At 46.9% G+C, this 14,962-nt stretch overlaps 1 protein-coding gene across 1 annotated transcript in view; it reads right to left on the minus strand.

Moving 5' to 3' along the window:
• The window catches only part of RPTOR (regulatory associated protein of MTOR complex 1), a 185,898-nt gene that overhangs the window by 34,724 nt on the left and 136,212 nt on the right, over nt 1-14,962 (minus strand). The window contains exons 7-9 of the mRNA XM_044297418.1: nt 4,034-4,134; nt 2,569-2,713; nt 72-147 (exon numbers count right to left, since the gene is read on the minus strand). Of these exons, the coding sequence (XP_044153353.1) occupies nt 72-147; nt 2,569-2,713; nt 4,034-4,134 (322 nt within the window). The remainder of the gene's footprint in view (nt 1-71; nt 148-2,568; nt 2,714-4,033; nt 4,135-14,962) is intronic.

Genomic DNA, 14,962 nt, shown 5'->3' on the forward strand with positions numbered 1-14,962 from the left:
GAGGATGAGCGGAGAGTCACTACAGAGGCACTATAAAGGGGAGCTGCTCGCTGCCATTGTACCCCACTTACCCGGAATGCAGTCCCCTCCTCAATGATGGTGGGTAACTGGGAAAGACATATGTCTACAGCGAGATCCCACGCCTGCCTGTAGGGCGGAAAAAAAAAGGAAGGGGGGGGGGGGGGGACAATCAGCACGATGAAAAAGGTGACATAACGTAAAATGCTAAATCCATACCAGTCTCTTCCCCTATGATCCGTCATCACCCGCACCCCATAAGTAGTTAAGACGCTGCCTCTGGGGCGATGCAAAATTCCTGCAGCTTCCCTTCATTGGACAATATCACGTCCAAGATGGAGGCACCCTGTTCAGAACTCTTCCCAAAATGAAGTGCTCCCTAGCATGTATGAGGATCCTGAACAGGGACCCCCCACCCATTAACTCAGAATTCTCCAATGGTTTTTCTAAAAGTAGTGCCTAGCAACAGGCACAGCTATCTGTGGATCTCCATGCTTCTATGGTTCTCCAGTATTCTTCAGAAGTTCCAAAAGTGGAATTTTTTCAATATCACCTCTCCTCAGGATAGGGGGATACATGTATGATATCTGATGGCCTGACCGCTGCCCGCCCCCCTTACTTCTTTATGTGTATGCATGACCACTGGTCCACGCAGTACTCGGCAGTCCCATAGACAATGAATAGATCGGTGGTCACCCATGTGCACTACCGTTCCCTCGACACAGGGGACTCATTCCGGTCAGACCCCCAGAGATCATGTGTGAATAGGAAACAAATGTTGTTCGTGGGCCAGTCCTTGACTAAATTTACCGATACCACGTGAACAGCAGCGCCACACCAGACGGGGGCAGCCATGTCTTGTATCGCCCCGTCTAACCCTACACTAGACATAAAAGGGTGGATCAGTTCAAATCGGAGTGTTCCTTTAAGAAACAAAAAAAAACGAGAGAGCTTTAAGATGGATGCAATGGGTCAATGACTCCTCGTCCTGGAAGCTGTACTATTTAATAAGCACGAAGATTATAGATCAATCAATATACCCGGCGGGCGAGGATGATCTTTTTATAGGCCGGGAATTGTCATCGAACGTTGATATATTTCTGTGTTCCTGGTGCTCAGGACAGATGAAAAATAATGTCCGATTCCTCTGGCGGAGAGAAATCGGCAAGTGATATGGCGGTCATGCCGGCCCAAGGCATTTGGTTGTCACCTTGTTATTAAAATAGTGTCCACACCTGCTTCCCTGCAACACATACTACTGGGAAAGCTGGGTGACAACCGACACAGTCACCATTACAAACTCGCACAAGGGGTTGTCAACCCCGCTAGCAGGCTACTAAGTGAGACAACGGACATCGCTGCTTTACCATTTACATACAGGAGTCTGAAAAAGCTGGGCGACAACCCCTTTAAAAGGTTATAATGGCCTTAAGAGTTGTCACCCAGCTTTCCTACAAAATGACAGAATAGCAAAACGTGTCAAAATGCCACTTAGTTTCGAAAAATCACTGGATGCTGAAAAACTGCAAATGATTGTACGCTGATCCTGCCTGGAGATGTAGCAGGGCTGAATTTGTCATCCAACCTTTTGGGGAGGTGCCACTTATCCTTGGCAATACCTATGAGACAGAATAATGCAGTAGGTTGCCCAAAAAAACACCACGTTACCGCATCTGACACACTCAGCTCTGCTACGTTTTAGGGTAAGGCTACACAGCGACTTGCTGAGCGACTGCAAGTTGCAGAAAAGTCTCCGGACACAAAAAACACGACCATTTTAGATCTGTGATTTGGCGGAGAGTCGCATGCAATTCCATTAAAGTCAATGGAGGAAAAGTTGCTCACGTGCGACACAAAATTCTACATGTCTGGATTTTTTGCAACTGTCGCGTTGCAGTGTGTCGCACTAGGGCACCAATGATGAACGCTGCGTGACATGTTGCTGTGTAGCCGCACCTTTACTCTTCCTGCCCTCTGAAATCCTCTGCACTGCTGCGAGTATTCTGTAGATCTAGTTACATAAAATGCAATTTAGTCAATCCAGCTCTGCTACATCCCCATATGACATACCTCAATGATACACGCAAAAATAAGAAGCTTTGCCCTAATCTAGCAGGGAAGGGAAGCAGTTAAAGTGACGTGAACTCCATTTCATTACTCCGGTGACCACTCGGGGACTGACCCAGGAGCGGCGTGCTGCCGTGTGATCGGCTCAGCTATTTAGGTCACTGTGCGCGCTCCAACAAGTCAAGGTCAGAGCGCTGAGCTCCGGAAAGGCGGTGAGTGACAGCGGATTGAGTTTCTCTTGCCAAGATTAAAGGTAAATCTCCTTTTAAGACTTCTAAGAAAAAAAGATCAAAAATCAATGGAGCCGCGTCCAACTGATTGTAATCTGGAGCCAGATGATATTCTCCACTGAAATGCCCCCAAAATCGTTATCAGTACTGACAGACCAGAAAGTGAGACATTAGCGTCCTCACGAGGACACAAGAGGAGAAGCGGAAGGTGGCACATACAGCTCTGCTGTGCATGCCACCCGCCAGGACTTACCACATGGCGTGCATGTACGTAGGGGGCAACCTGGGGCTGCTCACGGGCGTGCAGTTATACGACCTCATTATCCTCTCGGCCAGTAGGAAGTTGCGGAACAGGCTGGCCACCAGGAGGTCTTGGCGGAACAACTTCTGGAACAAGTCTGAAGATGCAAAGAAAAGATTTCTAGATGTATCTGCAGTAGACAGCACCCCCTGCTTGTTCAGTGTCTGCACAGAACTTGTACTAATTTTACTGGTGGTAAAAGTATTCTGAATCTGTATGTCTGTGAATCGGATGTAGGAAATTTAAGAAAATGTTGACAGGGCCGAGGATTTTGTTGAGATTCCTGGGCTGAAATACGTGTCAAAAAAGGTTAATGTAAGCTTCCAGACGTCTCGGAAGTATGGATCTGAAATCCGCATTGCAGAAAAAAAAAAAAAAACATTCTCTGCATTTTCTGCACAGAAAACTGCACTTGGCAGCAAACGCATAAGTAATGAAATGTACACAATGACTCCACCAGCAGAATAGTGAGTGCAGCTCTGGGGTTTAATAAAGGATGTGACTCAGGATCAGTACAGGATAAGTAATGTAATGTATGTACACAGTGACTGCACCAGCAGAATAGTGAGTGCAGCTCTGGGGTATAATAAAGGATGTGACTCAGGATCAGTACAGGATAAGTAATGTAATGTATGTACACAGTGACTGCACCAGCAGAATAGTGAGTGCAGCTCTGGGGTATAATACAGGATGTAACTCAGGATCAGTGCAGGATAAGTAATGTATGTACACAGTGACTACACCAGCAGAATAGTGAGTGCAGCTCTGGAGTATAATACAGGATGTAACTCAGGATCAGTACAGGATAAATAATGTATGTACACAGTGACTCCACCAGCAGAATAGGGAGTGCAGCTCTGGAGAATAATACAGGATGTAACTCAGGATCAGTACAGGATAAGTAATGTAATGTGTGTACACAGTGACTCCACCAGCAGAATAGTGAGTGCAGCTCTGGAATATAATACAGGATGTAACTCAGGATCAGTACAGGAAAAGTAATGTATTGTATATATAAATGTGGATTGATATATTAGTCATGCATCTTCTTTATGTAAGAGATTCTATTTTTGCAGGTCTCTGAATTTCTCAGAGAAGATTAAATCAGCAAGGCTTTATGAGATACAACGTAGGAATCTGCCCCCATCCTCAACCATCATATTAAAAGCACAATTTGCCCAGCAGTGAGTATGTGGCGTGTGCTGGGTAGCATTAATGGAGTAAATGATCATAGCATACCAGAAGTGAATGACAGTGTGATGGGATTGCGGGGATAAGCCTGCGTGCCCTTGAACTGCACAGAGTGCATTAGAGCCGAGCCACGTGTTATATGCAGCCTCCCTGGAATAACGGGGGGAACACACAGGCGGCTGCTGCATCCATTTATGCGTCAGCAGGATGACGGCTGCTATCTTACCTCGTGGCAGCACGTTCCATGCTATAGTGTCAGTAATTGCTGTGAAGATCCAGTTCAGCTCACCAAGGGGCGTCCTCCTGTCATTCAAACGGCCAGGAATCCTGTAGAAGTCAAGAATGAGATGTAAGACCTAGCAGGAAAAAAAAATAATCACGTAGTAATGTGTCTGACAGATAACCGAAGAAAATTCAGGGGTTGGCAGCACTACTCATCCCACTCATTTGGGTACTGACCAGGAAATGGCTTACAAGCCAAATGGTGCGCGCAGATAGGGATCCTGGCTGGGGGTCCCAACTCATCCAGACAATTCAATAATCCGCAGCACTCGCCGGTAAATAATGAAAATAGTGGTGATTTATTCACTCAAGCAGCCAGTATATATTTTCATTATTTACCGGCGAGTGCTGCGGATTATTGAATTGTCTGACAGATAACCGAGACACGTGGGCTTAGGTGACCAAGACCGATGCAACAAGGTGACCACAATGTGCCCCGCACTTATGTCCTCCCCGAATGGCAGCTCAGATATCAGATCAGAATGCTCACAGCAGTGCAGAGTATTTTTTGAAAACATCTGCAGTACAATCAACTTTGAACATCCTTTTTAGATCATTAGTTATTTCAAGCGCCTCTGCCTAAATGAGGGGGTAGACAGTACAACACCCACAGCAGGGCAGATGATTTTAGAATACAGTAAAGCAAGAAGAAGTAAAATAATGAAATCCATGATGATCCATTTCCAGGTATGAAATTCTGTGACCAGTAATACTGTAATATACCATAATGGGAGCTTAAGAGCCCACTGCATATGAATGTCCTATTGAGTTCAATAGAAGCTATGTAAATCTATATTTAATGAGCTCCCCCTAGTGGTGGCTTCAAACAGGCCAGGATTTTATGACTATGTGAAGGGGTGTTTAAGAAACAGGGCTCTCTGATCCCTATAAAAATATAATGGGAAATCAATCAGGCCAAAATTTTTGGATCTAACATTTGAATGTGTCAGAAGGTGCGGAGTCGGGATTATGTTATCCGATATCAATATTTAGGCTGCAGGTTGAGCAGTTTGAATGTTCCATTTACATCTTGCAGATTCCTCAGGAGGAGGAGGACGGGGGCAACAAATATCAACTACATCTATTAAAGATGTTATCCTATGACTAATGTAAAAAATGAAGATCAGACCTCATATAGCACATGACAATCTTTTTCTAACAAAGCTAGAACCAGCCCTGTACCTCACATGGATCCAGAGATCTCCCCATTCATTGCTCTGCTAGATTTATATCAAGCTGAGAGCTCAAGGGGAGTGTCTTTTCTGCTGCAGCTCAGGGGGCGTGTCCATGCTCTGCCTATCACAGCTCAGGGGGCATGTCCATGCTCCGCCTATCACAGCTCAGGAGGGCGTGTCAGCTCTCCCTATCACAGCTCAGGAGGCGTGTCTCAGCTCTCCCTATCACAGCTCAGGAGGCGTGTCTCAGCTCTCCCTATCACAGCTCAGGAGGCGTGTCTCAGCTCTCCCTATCACAGCTCAGGAGGCAGATGAAGGATGAAACGGAGCATGTGCGGCCTTTCTCAGTGAGCAGGTCAAAGAAATAAGAAAAAAAATTAAATAAAATCAGCAGTGGATAAAATACATTTTTAATTACATGCAATTACAAAAGTATTCAGATCCAGGTGCTGGTTTGAAAACTGTACAATGTTTTTCGTGGGACAAACCCTTTAAGTGCTATAACAGGTGGAAATGCAAATTAAATGCCCTCTTTACTGCTGCTCTACATGTTATCTATGGATTTCCATGGATGTTGGTGATGCTCCAGGACAGCTGCACTTGCAGGGTCTTATCTAAAGCAGAGACCCCTACAACCCAACTCTGCTACATCTGTATGACATTTCTAAGGCAGACAAGATCGTGTCCTGGTGTCTTCTCAGCACTCCACCACTAATGAACTGAACGTCGTCCACTAATGTAAGTTTCGTCTCAGTGGCTCTTGCAGTTCGAGCAGCAGGGGGCCCGGCTCTGATCCCCTATGTCTCCCAGTAACCTTCCATTCTGTGCGCTTACTGAGTAATGCCGACAACATCTGGATGCTTCTGGAGCAATCCGCACCTCTGCCATATGTGTTCATTAATCTCATCATTAGGCTTGGATTTCAGCGACCTGTAGGTGGCGTCACGTCATCACTGTACATCTAGCATATGGTTTCCCTGCCTTGTGAACTACTATCCTCATCCGGTATACCCCTTCCAATAAAAAGTGCCTGGAATTACAAGTCAATCTTGTGTGATGATGTCCCCTTACCTCCTGGGTGACGACAGTGGTTCCTTTTCTCATTCTCCACTGCTAACCTGCACGTACGTCAGAATTAACTGCAGTCCTGGCATTCTATTCCTATTGGGAATGGGGAGGAGAGCTCTTCTTGGTAGTGAATTGTGGGAGGTCGCAGATATTGGCAAAGCAATGTAAATGGTGTAAACTGAGGCTCCTGGGCCTCAATGCTAGATCTGTAATAGAGTACCCCCTGCCCAGCATGTGCCATTCATACTACTGGTATGGCAGAAGAGCCTCATTGGATACCAGGGCTCAGATATCAATGCTACCTATGCACCCCCTATGTCTATGCCACCTCCTGTACATATGTATGCGCCAGAATAATAACTGGCAGACTATGGCACTGTCCTTACCCACCAGTTTCTCCCCGGTTGATTGCCCTAATGGCCCGTGCTCTACCGATAGAGAGTCACCTAGTCGCGTTAGCCTTTTGACTGCTGTAGTAATAAGTGACTGCCTGATTCCCTGGAAACAGAGAGGGTCTGACATTTAGAGAGTTTTCTGCCCCCCTTTCCCCCCTCCCCCCATCATATTCTGCGGCCGATCATCCCATCTTCACGGCACTTGCCGCATGGCAGACTCCAATGCCCGGCGCTGTTAACCCCATTTTCCCTAATTGCAGAGTAATAAAACCCTGAAGTGCGTAGCCTATTACCATGTACCTACCAGCGCGCTTACACAATCACCGAGCTTGTACGCGCAGGGGGCCAGACAGCCGCCTGAAGAGGTTAAGAGTCGGCTACGGACAATTTCCGTGTTGCTTTTGCCACTTAATTGAAAGATAACCTGCGCTGCGCACTTTAAAAGTCATCCAGAAATGGAGAATTATGAATCCCCGGGCGCCCGCCCCGGCACCAGGATGCAGATGGAGTGGTGCTCTGAGGCACGTGCTGGAGGAAACTATGGATATTTAAGAAGGTGGGTGGGTGGCGATTTTCCAGAACGGTGTGTGATTTAGCCTGCAGGTTGCAGGGAAGTGGATCCACCGTGCGCTCTACCCAGTACAAAGATTTATGAACCCTCAGCGTGGTAACGGGAACACACTGAACTATTGGACTTCGAGATGCATTAACTCTTAGCAATGTGGCGCCTGGAGATTAACCCCTGACAAGCTCTAACTGCGGAGAGGTTAAAAATTAAAGAGCAGCGGAAAAGGATTTAGGACTGAGATTAAGAAAGATACAGATGTTCCCTCTAATGTCATCCTTCTGGCAGGCAGATCTGGAGTGACGGTCGCAGTCTGTGTCTCGCGAGTCTCTCCGCCGCTTGTTGGTCTTGTGCAATCATTAACAACGGCGCGTGCCGAGATCGACAGGTGGAATAATGCAGTTGCTGACATGAGAATTGCAGCGGCGCAGGCTGCGCGGGGGAGATAACCCAAATAAATATGAGGGTGACGCTCAGCAAATGTCAGGGCAGGAAATCTCATAGAAGAGAGCGGAGGATTATGTGTCGGAACAAAGCATCCGACAATAAGGACGCGGCTTGTACAGGAGCCCGCTAATCTTCAACAGGCACCTGGCAGGGTACAGAGAGAAAGAGACATGCACGGTGTGAAGAGAGGAGGCCATAAACACTGCGGTCTGTGTGAGAGAGAACGGATGCAGATATAAAGGCCAAACAGAGAATCAGAAAGAAAGAAACAGCAAAAAAAAAGAGAGCAACCTCAAATGAGGGGATAAACAGAATGGTGTAACACTGACAGAGAGAACAAGACCAGCAAACACGAGACCTCAGCAGAGAGAGAGCAAAAAAAAGAGAGCGAGAGAGGGCGGGCAGACGAGAGAGAGAGAGAGAGCGAGAGAGGGCGGGCAGACGAGAGAGAGAGAGAGAGCGAGAGAGGGCGGGCAGACGAGAGAGAGAGAGAGAGCGAGAGAGGGCGGGCAGACGAGAGAGAGAGAGAGAGCGAGAGAGGGCGGGCAGACGAGAGAGAGAGAGAGAGCGAGAGAGGGCGGGCAGACGAGAGAGAGAGAGAGCGCGAGAGAGGGCGGGCAGACGAGAGAGAGAGAGAGCGCGAGAGAGGGCGGGCAGACGAGAGAGAGAGCGCGAGAGAGGGCGGGCAGACGAGAGAGAGAGCGCGAGAGAGGGCGGGCAGACGAGAGAGAGAGAGCGAGAGAGGGCGGGCAGACGAGAGAGAGCGAGAGAGGGCGGGCAGACGAGAGAGAGCGAGAGAGGGCGGGCAGACGAGAGAGAGCGAGAGAGGGTGGGCAGACGAGAGAGAGCGAGAGAGGGTGGGCAGACGAGAGAGAGCGAGAGAGGGCAGGCAGACGAGAGAGAGCGAGAGAGGGCGGGCAGACGAGAGAGAGCGAGAGAGGGTGGGCAGACGAGAGAGAGAGCGAGAGCGAGAGAGGGCGGGCAGACGAGAGAGAGAGCGAGAGCGAGAGAGGGCGGGCAGACGAGAGAGAGAGCGAGAGCGAGAGAGGGCGGGCAGACGAGAGAGAGAGCGAGAGAGGGCGGGCAGACGAGAGAGAGAGCGAGAGAGGGCGGGCAGACGAGAGAGAGAGCGAGAGGAGGGCGGGCAGACGAGAGAGAGAGCGAGAGAGGGCGGGCAGACGAGAGAGAGAGCGCGAGAGAGGGCGGACAGACGAGAGAGCGAGAGAGGGCGGGCAGACAAGAGAGCGAGAGAGGGCGGGCAGACAAGAGAGCGAGAGAGGGCGGGCAGACAAGAGAGCGAGAGAGGGCGGGCAGACAAGAGAGCGAGAGAGGGCGGGCAGACAAGAGAGCGAGAGAGGGCGAACAGACAAGAGAGCGAGAGAGGGCGAACAGACAAGAGAGCGAGAGAGGGCGAACAGACAAGAGAGCGAGAGAGGGCGAACAGACAAGAGAGAGGGCAAACAGACAAGAGAGAGGGCAAACAGACAAGAGAGAGGGCAAACAGACAAGAGAGAGGGCAAACAGACAAGAGAGAGGGCAAACAGACGAGAGAGAGGGCAAACAGACGAGAGAGAGGGCAAACAGACGAGAGAGAGGGCAAACAGACGAGAGAGAGGGCAAACAGACGAGAGAGAGGGCAAACAGACGAGAGAGAGGGCAAACAGACGAGAGAGAGGGCAAACAGACGAGAGAGAGGGCAAACAGACGAGAGAGAGGGCAAACAGACGAGAGAGAGGGCAAACAGACGAGAGAGAGGGCAAACAGACGAGAGAGAGGGCAAACAGACGAGAGAGAGGGCAAACAGACGAGAGAGAGGGCAAACAGACGAGAGAGTGGGCAAACAGACGAGAGAGAGGGCAAACAGACGAGAGAGAGGGCAAACAGACGAGAGAGAGGGCAAACAGACAAGAGAGAGGGCAAACAGACAAGAGAGAGGGCAAACAGACAAGAGAGAGGGCGAACAGACGAGAGAGAGGACAAACAGACGAGAGAGAGAGGACGAACAGACGAGAGAGAGGGCGGATGAGAAAGAGCAAATGAGAGAGAAAGCAGTTGCGACAGAACAAAAAAAAAGTCAGCAGCCTCGAATGAGAGTTTAATCAAGAGAAAGTAAGCTTGACTGAGGGAGAACAAGACAGCAACCTTGACAGACAGAGTAAACAAGAGAGCAGGAAAAAAAGCAACTGAGCTATATTTAAAAAAAAAAAAAAAAAAAAAAAAAAAAAAGGCTACTTTTACACTGGCGTTTTGGTTTCCGTTTGCGAGATCCGTTCAGGGCTCTCCCAAGCGGTCCTAAACAGATCAGTTTTTCCCTAATGCATTCTGAATGGAAAAGGATCCGCTCAGAATGCATCAGTTTGCCTCCGTTATGTCACCATTCCGCTCTAGAGGTGGACACCAAAACGTTGCCTGCTGAATTTTGCTGTCTACTTGACGAAACTGAGCCAAACGGATTCGTCCTGGCACATAATGTAAGTCAATGGCGTTCATGACGGATCAGTCTTGGCTATGTTACAGATAATACAAACGGATCAGTTCATGACGGATGCATGCGGTTGCATTATTGTAACGTATCCGTTTTTGCAGATCCATGTCGGATCCGTCCAAAACACGAGTGTGAAAGTAGCCAAAGTAACAGAGTGAGAGTTAGCAACCTTGAGAGAGAGAGGGGGAGAGAGAGAGACAGAGAGAGAGGGGGAGAGAGAGAGACAGAGAGCAACGGAGGGAGAGAATGCAATGTTAACAAAGAGCGAAACCTCACGATGGAGGTGAACACATCAACGGAGCAATTCTGAAAGAAACCTTGCCAGCAAAAAAAAAAAAAAAAAGACGAAGAACAGAGAGAAACTGAGAAATCTCATCTGAGCAAAAGAGAATGATCCCGACACACAGAGAGTGCACTCTCGACAGAAAGGATTAAATGAGAAATCTCAAAAGAGAGATCTTAGAAGATAGAGATAAATGACCTAGATTTAGTCAGAGACTGGCAGAGCCATTACTATGGATATGAATGAACTGTTGTGGCCTCGTTCACATTTCCGTGTCCGATTTACGTCTGCAGAAAATTCTCCCATGCTTCCATCCGTGAAGAATCTGTGTTTGGTCAGTGGGCCGTTTTTATCACGGACTCTGCTCAGCTGAAAATTAGTTTCCAGACCATCTCCTACCAACGGTGTGTGAAACACTGACAGGATGTGGATGCCATCAGGCGTTGAGTCAGTGGTTTTTCTCAGACCCAGAGATTTCAACGGGCGCTTCTTCTCTGCATCACGGACCAAAGTAGCGCCTGTCTCCGTGATTTTTCCACTGACTGAAAACCACTGATGTGTGAAGAGACATGTTAAGATCAATGGGTACATGTGCTGTCTGTGGAAAACGCCGAAAGCGCATGACCCTACTTTCCCAATCATAGACAACCCCTTAAAATCTACCAAGCAGTGCCACAAGAAAAACATAGGCCATAAACGCGTAAAGGAGGGTGACGTGAAACGTGGACATGACTGGAGCGAGGTGCAGGGTGTCGCCGATAACAGGACTAAATATAATATAATGATCTCATTTCAGGTCATAAATATTTAGAATCCTCATTGTGCTTCTGGAGAAGTTAATTAACTCAAGAACGAGGACCAGCGGAACGACGAGGATGGGAGCGCGAGCACAGAACGGAAGATTGTGGTGATCGGGGCAGAGAGAGGCAATGCCACAGCGATAGGAATTACCCCTGGATCCTGGCACTTCAATCCCACTGAAGAAGATTAAAGGGTTTATCCCATGAATAATACAGGAAATGAGATCTGAGATCACATAGTCAAGGGTGGGGTGGGGTGTGTCCTTACTGGGGAGGGGGGGGGGGGGGGGCTGGAGCACCACTCTTACCTACAGGCTGTGACCGGTATTACAACTCTAGAAAGAAAAATTTTCGGGGGGCAAACCCCTTTAAAGGCCAATTTGGGAGAGGGTGCTCATGAATGGTAGATATCAGTCAATTAGATTGATGAGATTGGTGGGGGGCCGGGTCTTAGTTACAAACAATACATTTTTTTATAATATAAATATATATATACACATACAGTACAGACTAAAAGTTTGGACACACCTTCTCATTCAAAAAGTTTTCTTTATTTTCATGACTATGAAAATTGTAGATTCACACTGAAGACATCAAAACTATGAATTAACACATGTGGAATTATATACATAACAAAAAAGTGTGAAACAACTGAAAATATGTCATATTCTAGGTTCTTCAAAGTAGCCACCTTTTGCTTTGATTACTGCTTTGCACACTCTTGGCATTCTCTTGATGAGCTTCAAGAGGTAGTCACCTGAAATGGTTTTCACTTCACAGGTGTGCCCTGTCAGGTTTAATAAGCGGGATTTCTTGCCTTATAAATGGGGTTGGGACCATCAGTTGCGTTGTGGAGAAGTCAGGTGGATACACAGTCCTACTGAATAGACTGTTAGAATTTGTATTATGGCAAGAAAAAAGCAGCTAAGTAAAGAAAAACGAGTGGCCATCATTACTTTAAGAAATGAAGGTCAGTCAGTCCGAAAAATCGGGAAAACTTTGAAAGTGTCCCCAAGTGCAGTCACAAAAACCATCAACCGCTACAAAGAAACTGGCTCACATGCGGACCGCCCCAGGAAAGGAAGACCAAGAGTCACCTCTGCTGCAGAGGATAAGTTCATCCGAGTCACCAGCCTCAGAAATCGCAGGTTAACAGCAGCTCAGATTAGAGACCAGGTCAATGCCACACAGAGTTCTAGCAGCAGACACATCTCTAGAACAACTGTTAAGAGGAGACTGTGTGAATAAGGCCTTCATGGGAGAATATCTGCTAGGAAACCACTGCTAAGGACAGGCAACAAGCAGAAGAGACTTGTTTGGGCTAAAGAACACAAGGAATGGACATTAGACCAGTGGAAATCTGTGCTTTGGTCTGACGAGTCCAAATTTGAGATCTTTGGTTGCAACCACCGTGTCTTTGTGCGATGCAGAAAAGGTGAACGGATGGACTCTACATGCCTGGTTCCCACCGTGAAGCATGGAGGAGGAGGTGTGATGGTGTGGGGGTGCTTTGCTGGTGACACTGTTGGGGATTTATTCAAAATTGAAGGCATACGGAACCAGCATGGCTACCACAGCATCTTGCAGCGGCATGCTATTTCATCCGGTTTGCGTTTAGTTGGACCATCATTTATTTTTCAACAGGACAATGACCCCAAACACACCTCCAAGGTGTGTAAGGGCTATTTGACCATGAAGGAGAGTGATAGGGTGCTGCGCCAGATGACCTGGCCTCCACAGTCACCGGACCTGAACCCAATCGAGATGGTTTGGGGTGAGCTGGACCGCAGAGTGAAGGCAAAAGGGCCAACAAGTGCTAAGCATCTCTGGGAACTCCTTCAAGACTGTTGGAAGACCATTTCAGGTGACTACCTCTTGAAGCTCATCAAGAGAATGCCAAGAGTGTGCAAAGCAGTAATCAAAGCAAAAGGTGGCTACTTTGAAGAACCTAGAATATTACATATTTTCAGTTGTTTCACACTTTTTTGTTATGTATATAATTCCACATGTGTTAATTCATAGTTTTGATGCCTTCAGTGTGAATCTACAATTTTCATAGTCATGAAAATAAAGAAAACTCTTTGAATGAGAAGGTGTGTCCAAACTTTTGGTCTGTGTATATATATATATATATATATATATATATATATATATACACATACATACACACACACTATATAAATATCTATACATTATAGGTATAAAGATGCATACAAACTTTACATATAAGAATACATACACAGCGTGCAGAGTCTCTCCTGCGGTGTAAATCACTATGATATGTATGCACAGCGGCGCCTCGAGACTGCAGAGTCAGGAGATCATAGCCCTTACACTATAAAGCTGCGAGAGGACGACGGCAGGCTGACAGCCGGTCCTCACTCATACCAACCCCCTACAATGTGAGCCCCCCAGTCCAGTGACAGTAGGTAGCTTATTATCTAATCTCACACCCCACCAGACCAAGGAGTCTTAATTACTAGCCCAATACAAGTGTAGCCTCCGTGCCAGCCCAACATCAATATCCTAGGGGTACAATTTTGCTATGGCGGGGCCTCAAGCTATAAACATCTTATCAGAAGGTCATGGCATTTCAACCATTGCTGAAACACTGGCATTCAGAGCTCTGCAATACTTTACAGCAAACCGGCTTGTTTGCTGCTAGACCTGAAAGAGGCTTAAAGGCGAATTCACTGCTGAGTATTTTCTTCATATATCTTTATATCAGGCGAAGCTCTATTTTTTTCTAAAACAGAGCTCCAAACTGAAAGAGCGTTGATACAATTCTGACTACTGGCTGTCACCACTAGAGGGAGCATACTGCATAAGGGTTTTAAATTGATTTTAATGTACAGACAGTATGCAGTAAGCTCCCTCTTGTGGTGGGTGCAGGTAGTTAGAATTATATCCTTTATTTCCATGCAGGGGATTTTGAAAACTAAGCCCCAAACCTTAGAATATGTTTAAAATAAATAATATGCAAAGAATTTCTGACCTAATTGGATAAAAAAAAAAAAAATTGGGGGTGGGAATTCACAGGTAAATAAGTATATGACAAATTTCAACAGATTGCCTAACTGTTGTCAGAAAACAGCTGCCACTTCGCATATACTTGCCAGCTGCAATAAAGTGCAATACCCAGCGGAGGCTGACAAAGAGCACAGGAGGAAGCTCCTCCCAGTAGAAAGAGTATACAATCTTCTATCCTGAAGCATCATGGGAGTGAAAATCAGAGAGAAAGAGAGTTCATATAGCCCTTTAATTAAAATTTACTTTGCGTACTTGAGTTTTCAATTTTTTTTTGCATAATGTTGGTGTATCTATGTACAATCATAGAAGGAAAAGATCTTTTTTGGGCTTCCCAAATGTCTTCTTCAGCCATGTTATTCCATTTCAGCTGCACAGCTAGATGCATTTCACTCAGAAGCAGGGGTCATATCCTTTCTGTGAAATGTGTCAGCACTGTACTGCTGTGATGTACTTTCCTCTTACTTCATACTATGTTTGCTTTCAGCTCCGACGCTCAAAGAACAGATAAGGAGGAGGAAATCACACTTGCAGACAGACAGGAGACTCCTGTGAATTCAGAAGCAGTGCAGGAGCAGTTCTTTCATCAGGCTCACGATCTGAGCTAGCTCTGACACGCCCCCACTTC

Source organism: Bufo gargarizans, chromosome 6 (genome assembly GCF_014858855.1).
Source record: "Bufo gargarizans isolate SCDJY-AF-19 chromosome 6, ASM1485885v1, whole genome shotgun sequence".
Classification (NCBI taxonomy): Eukaryota; Metazoa; Chordata; class Amphibia; order Anura; family Bufonidae; genus Bufo; species Bufo gargarizans.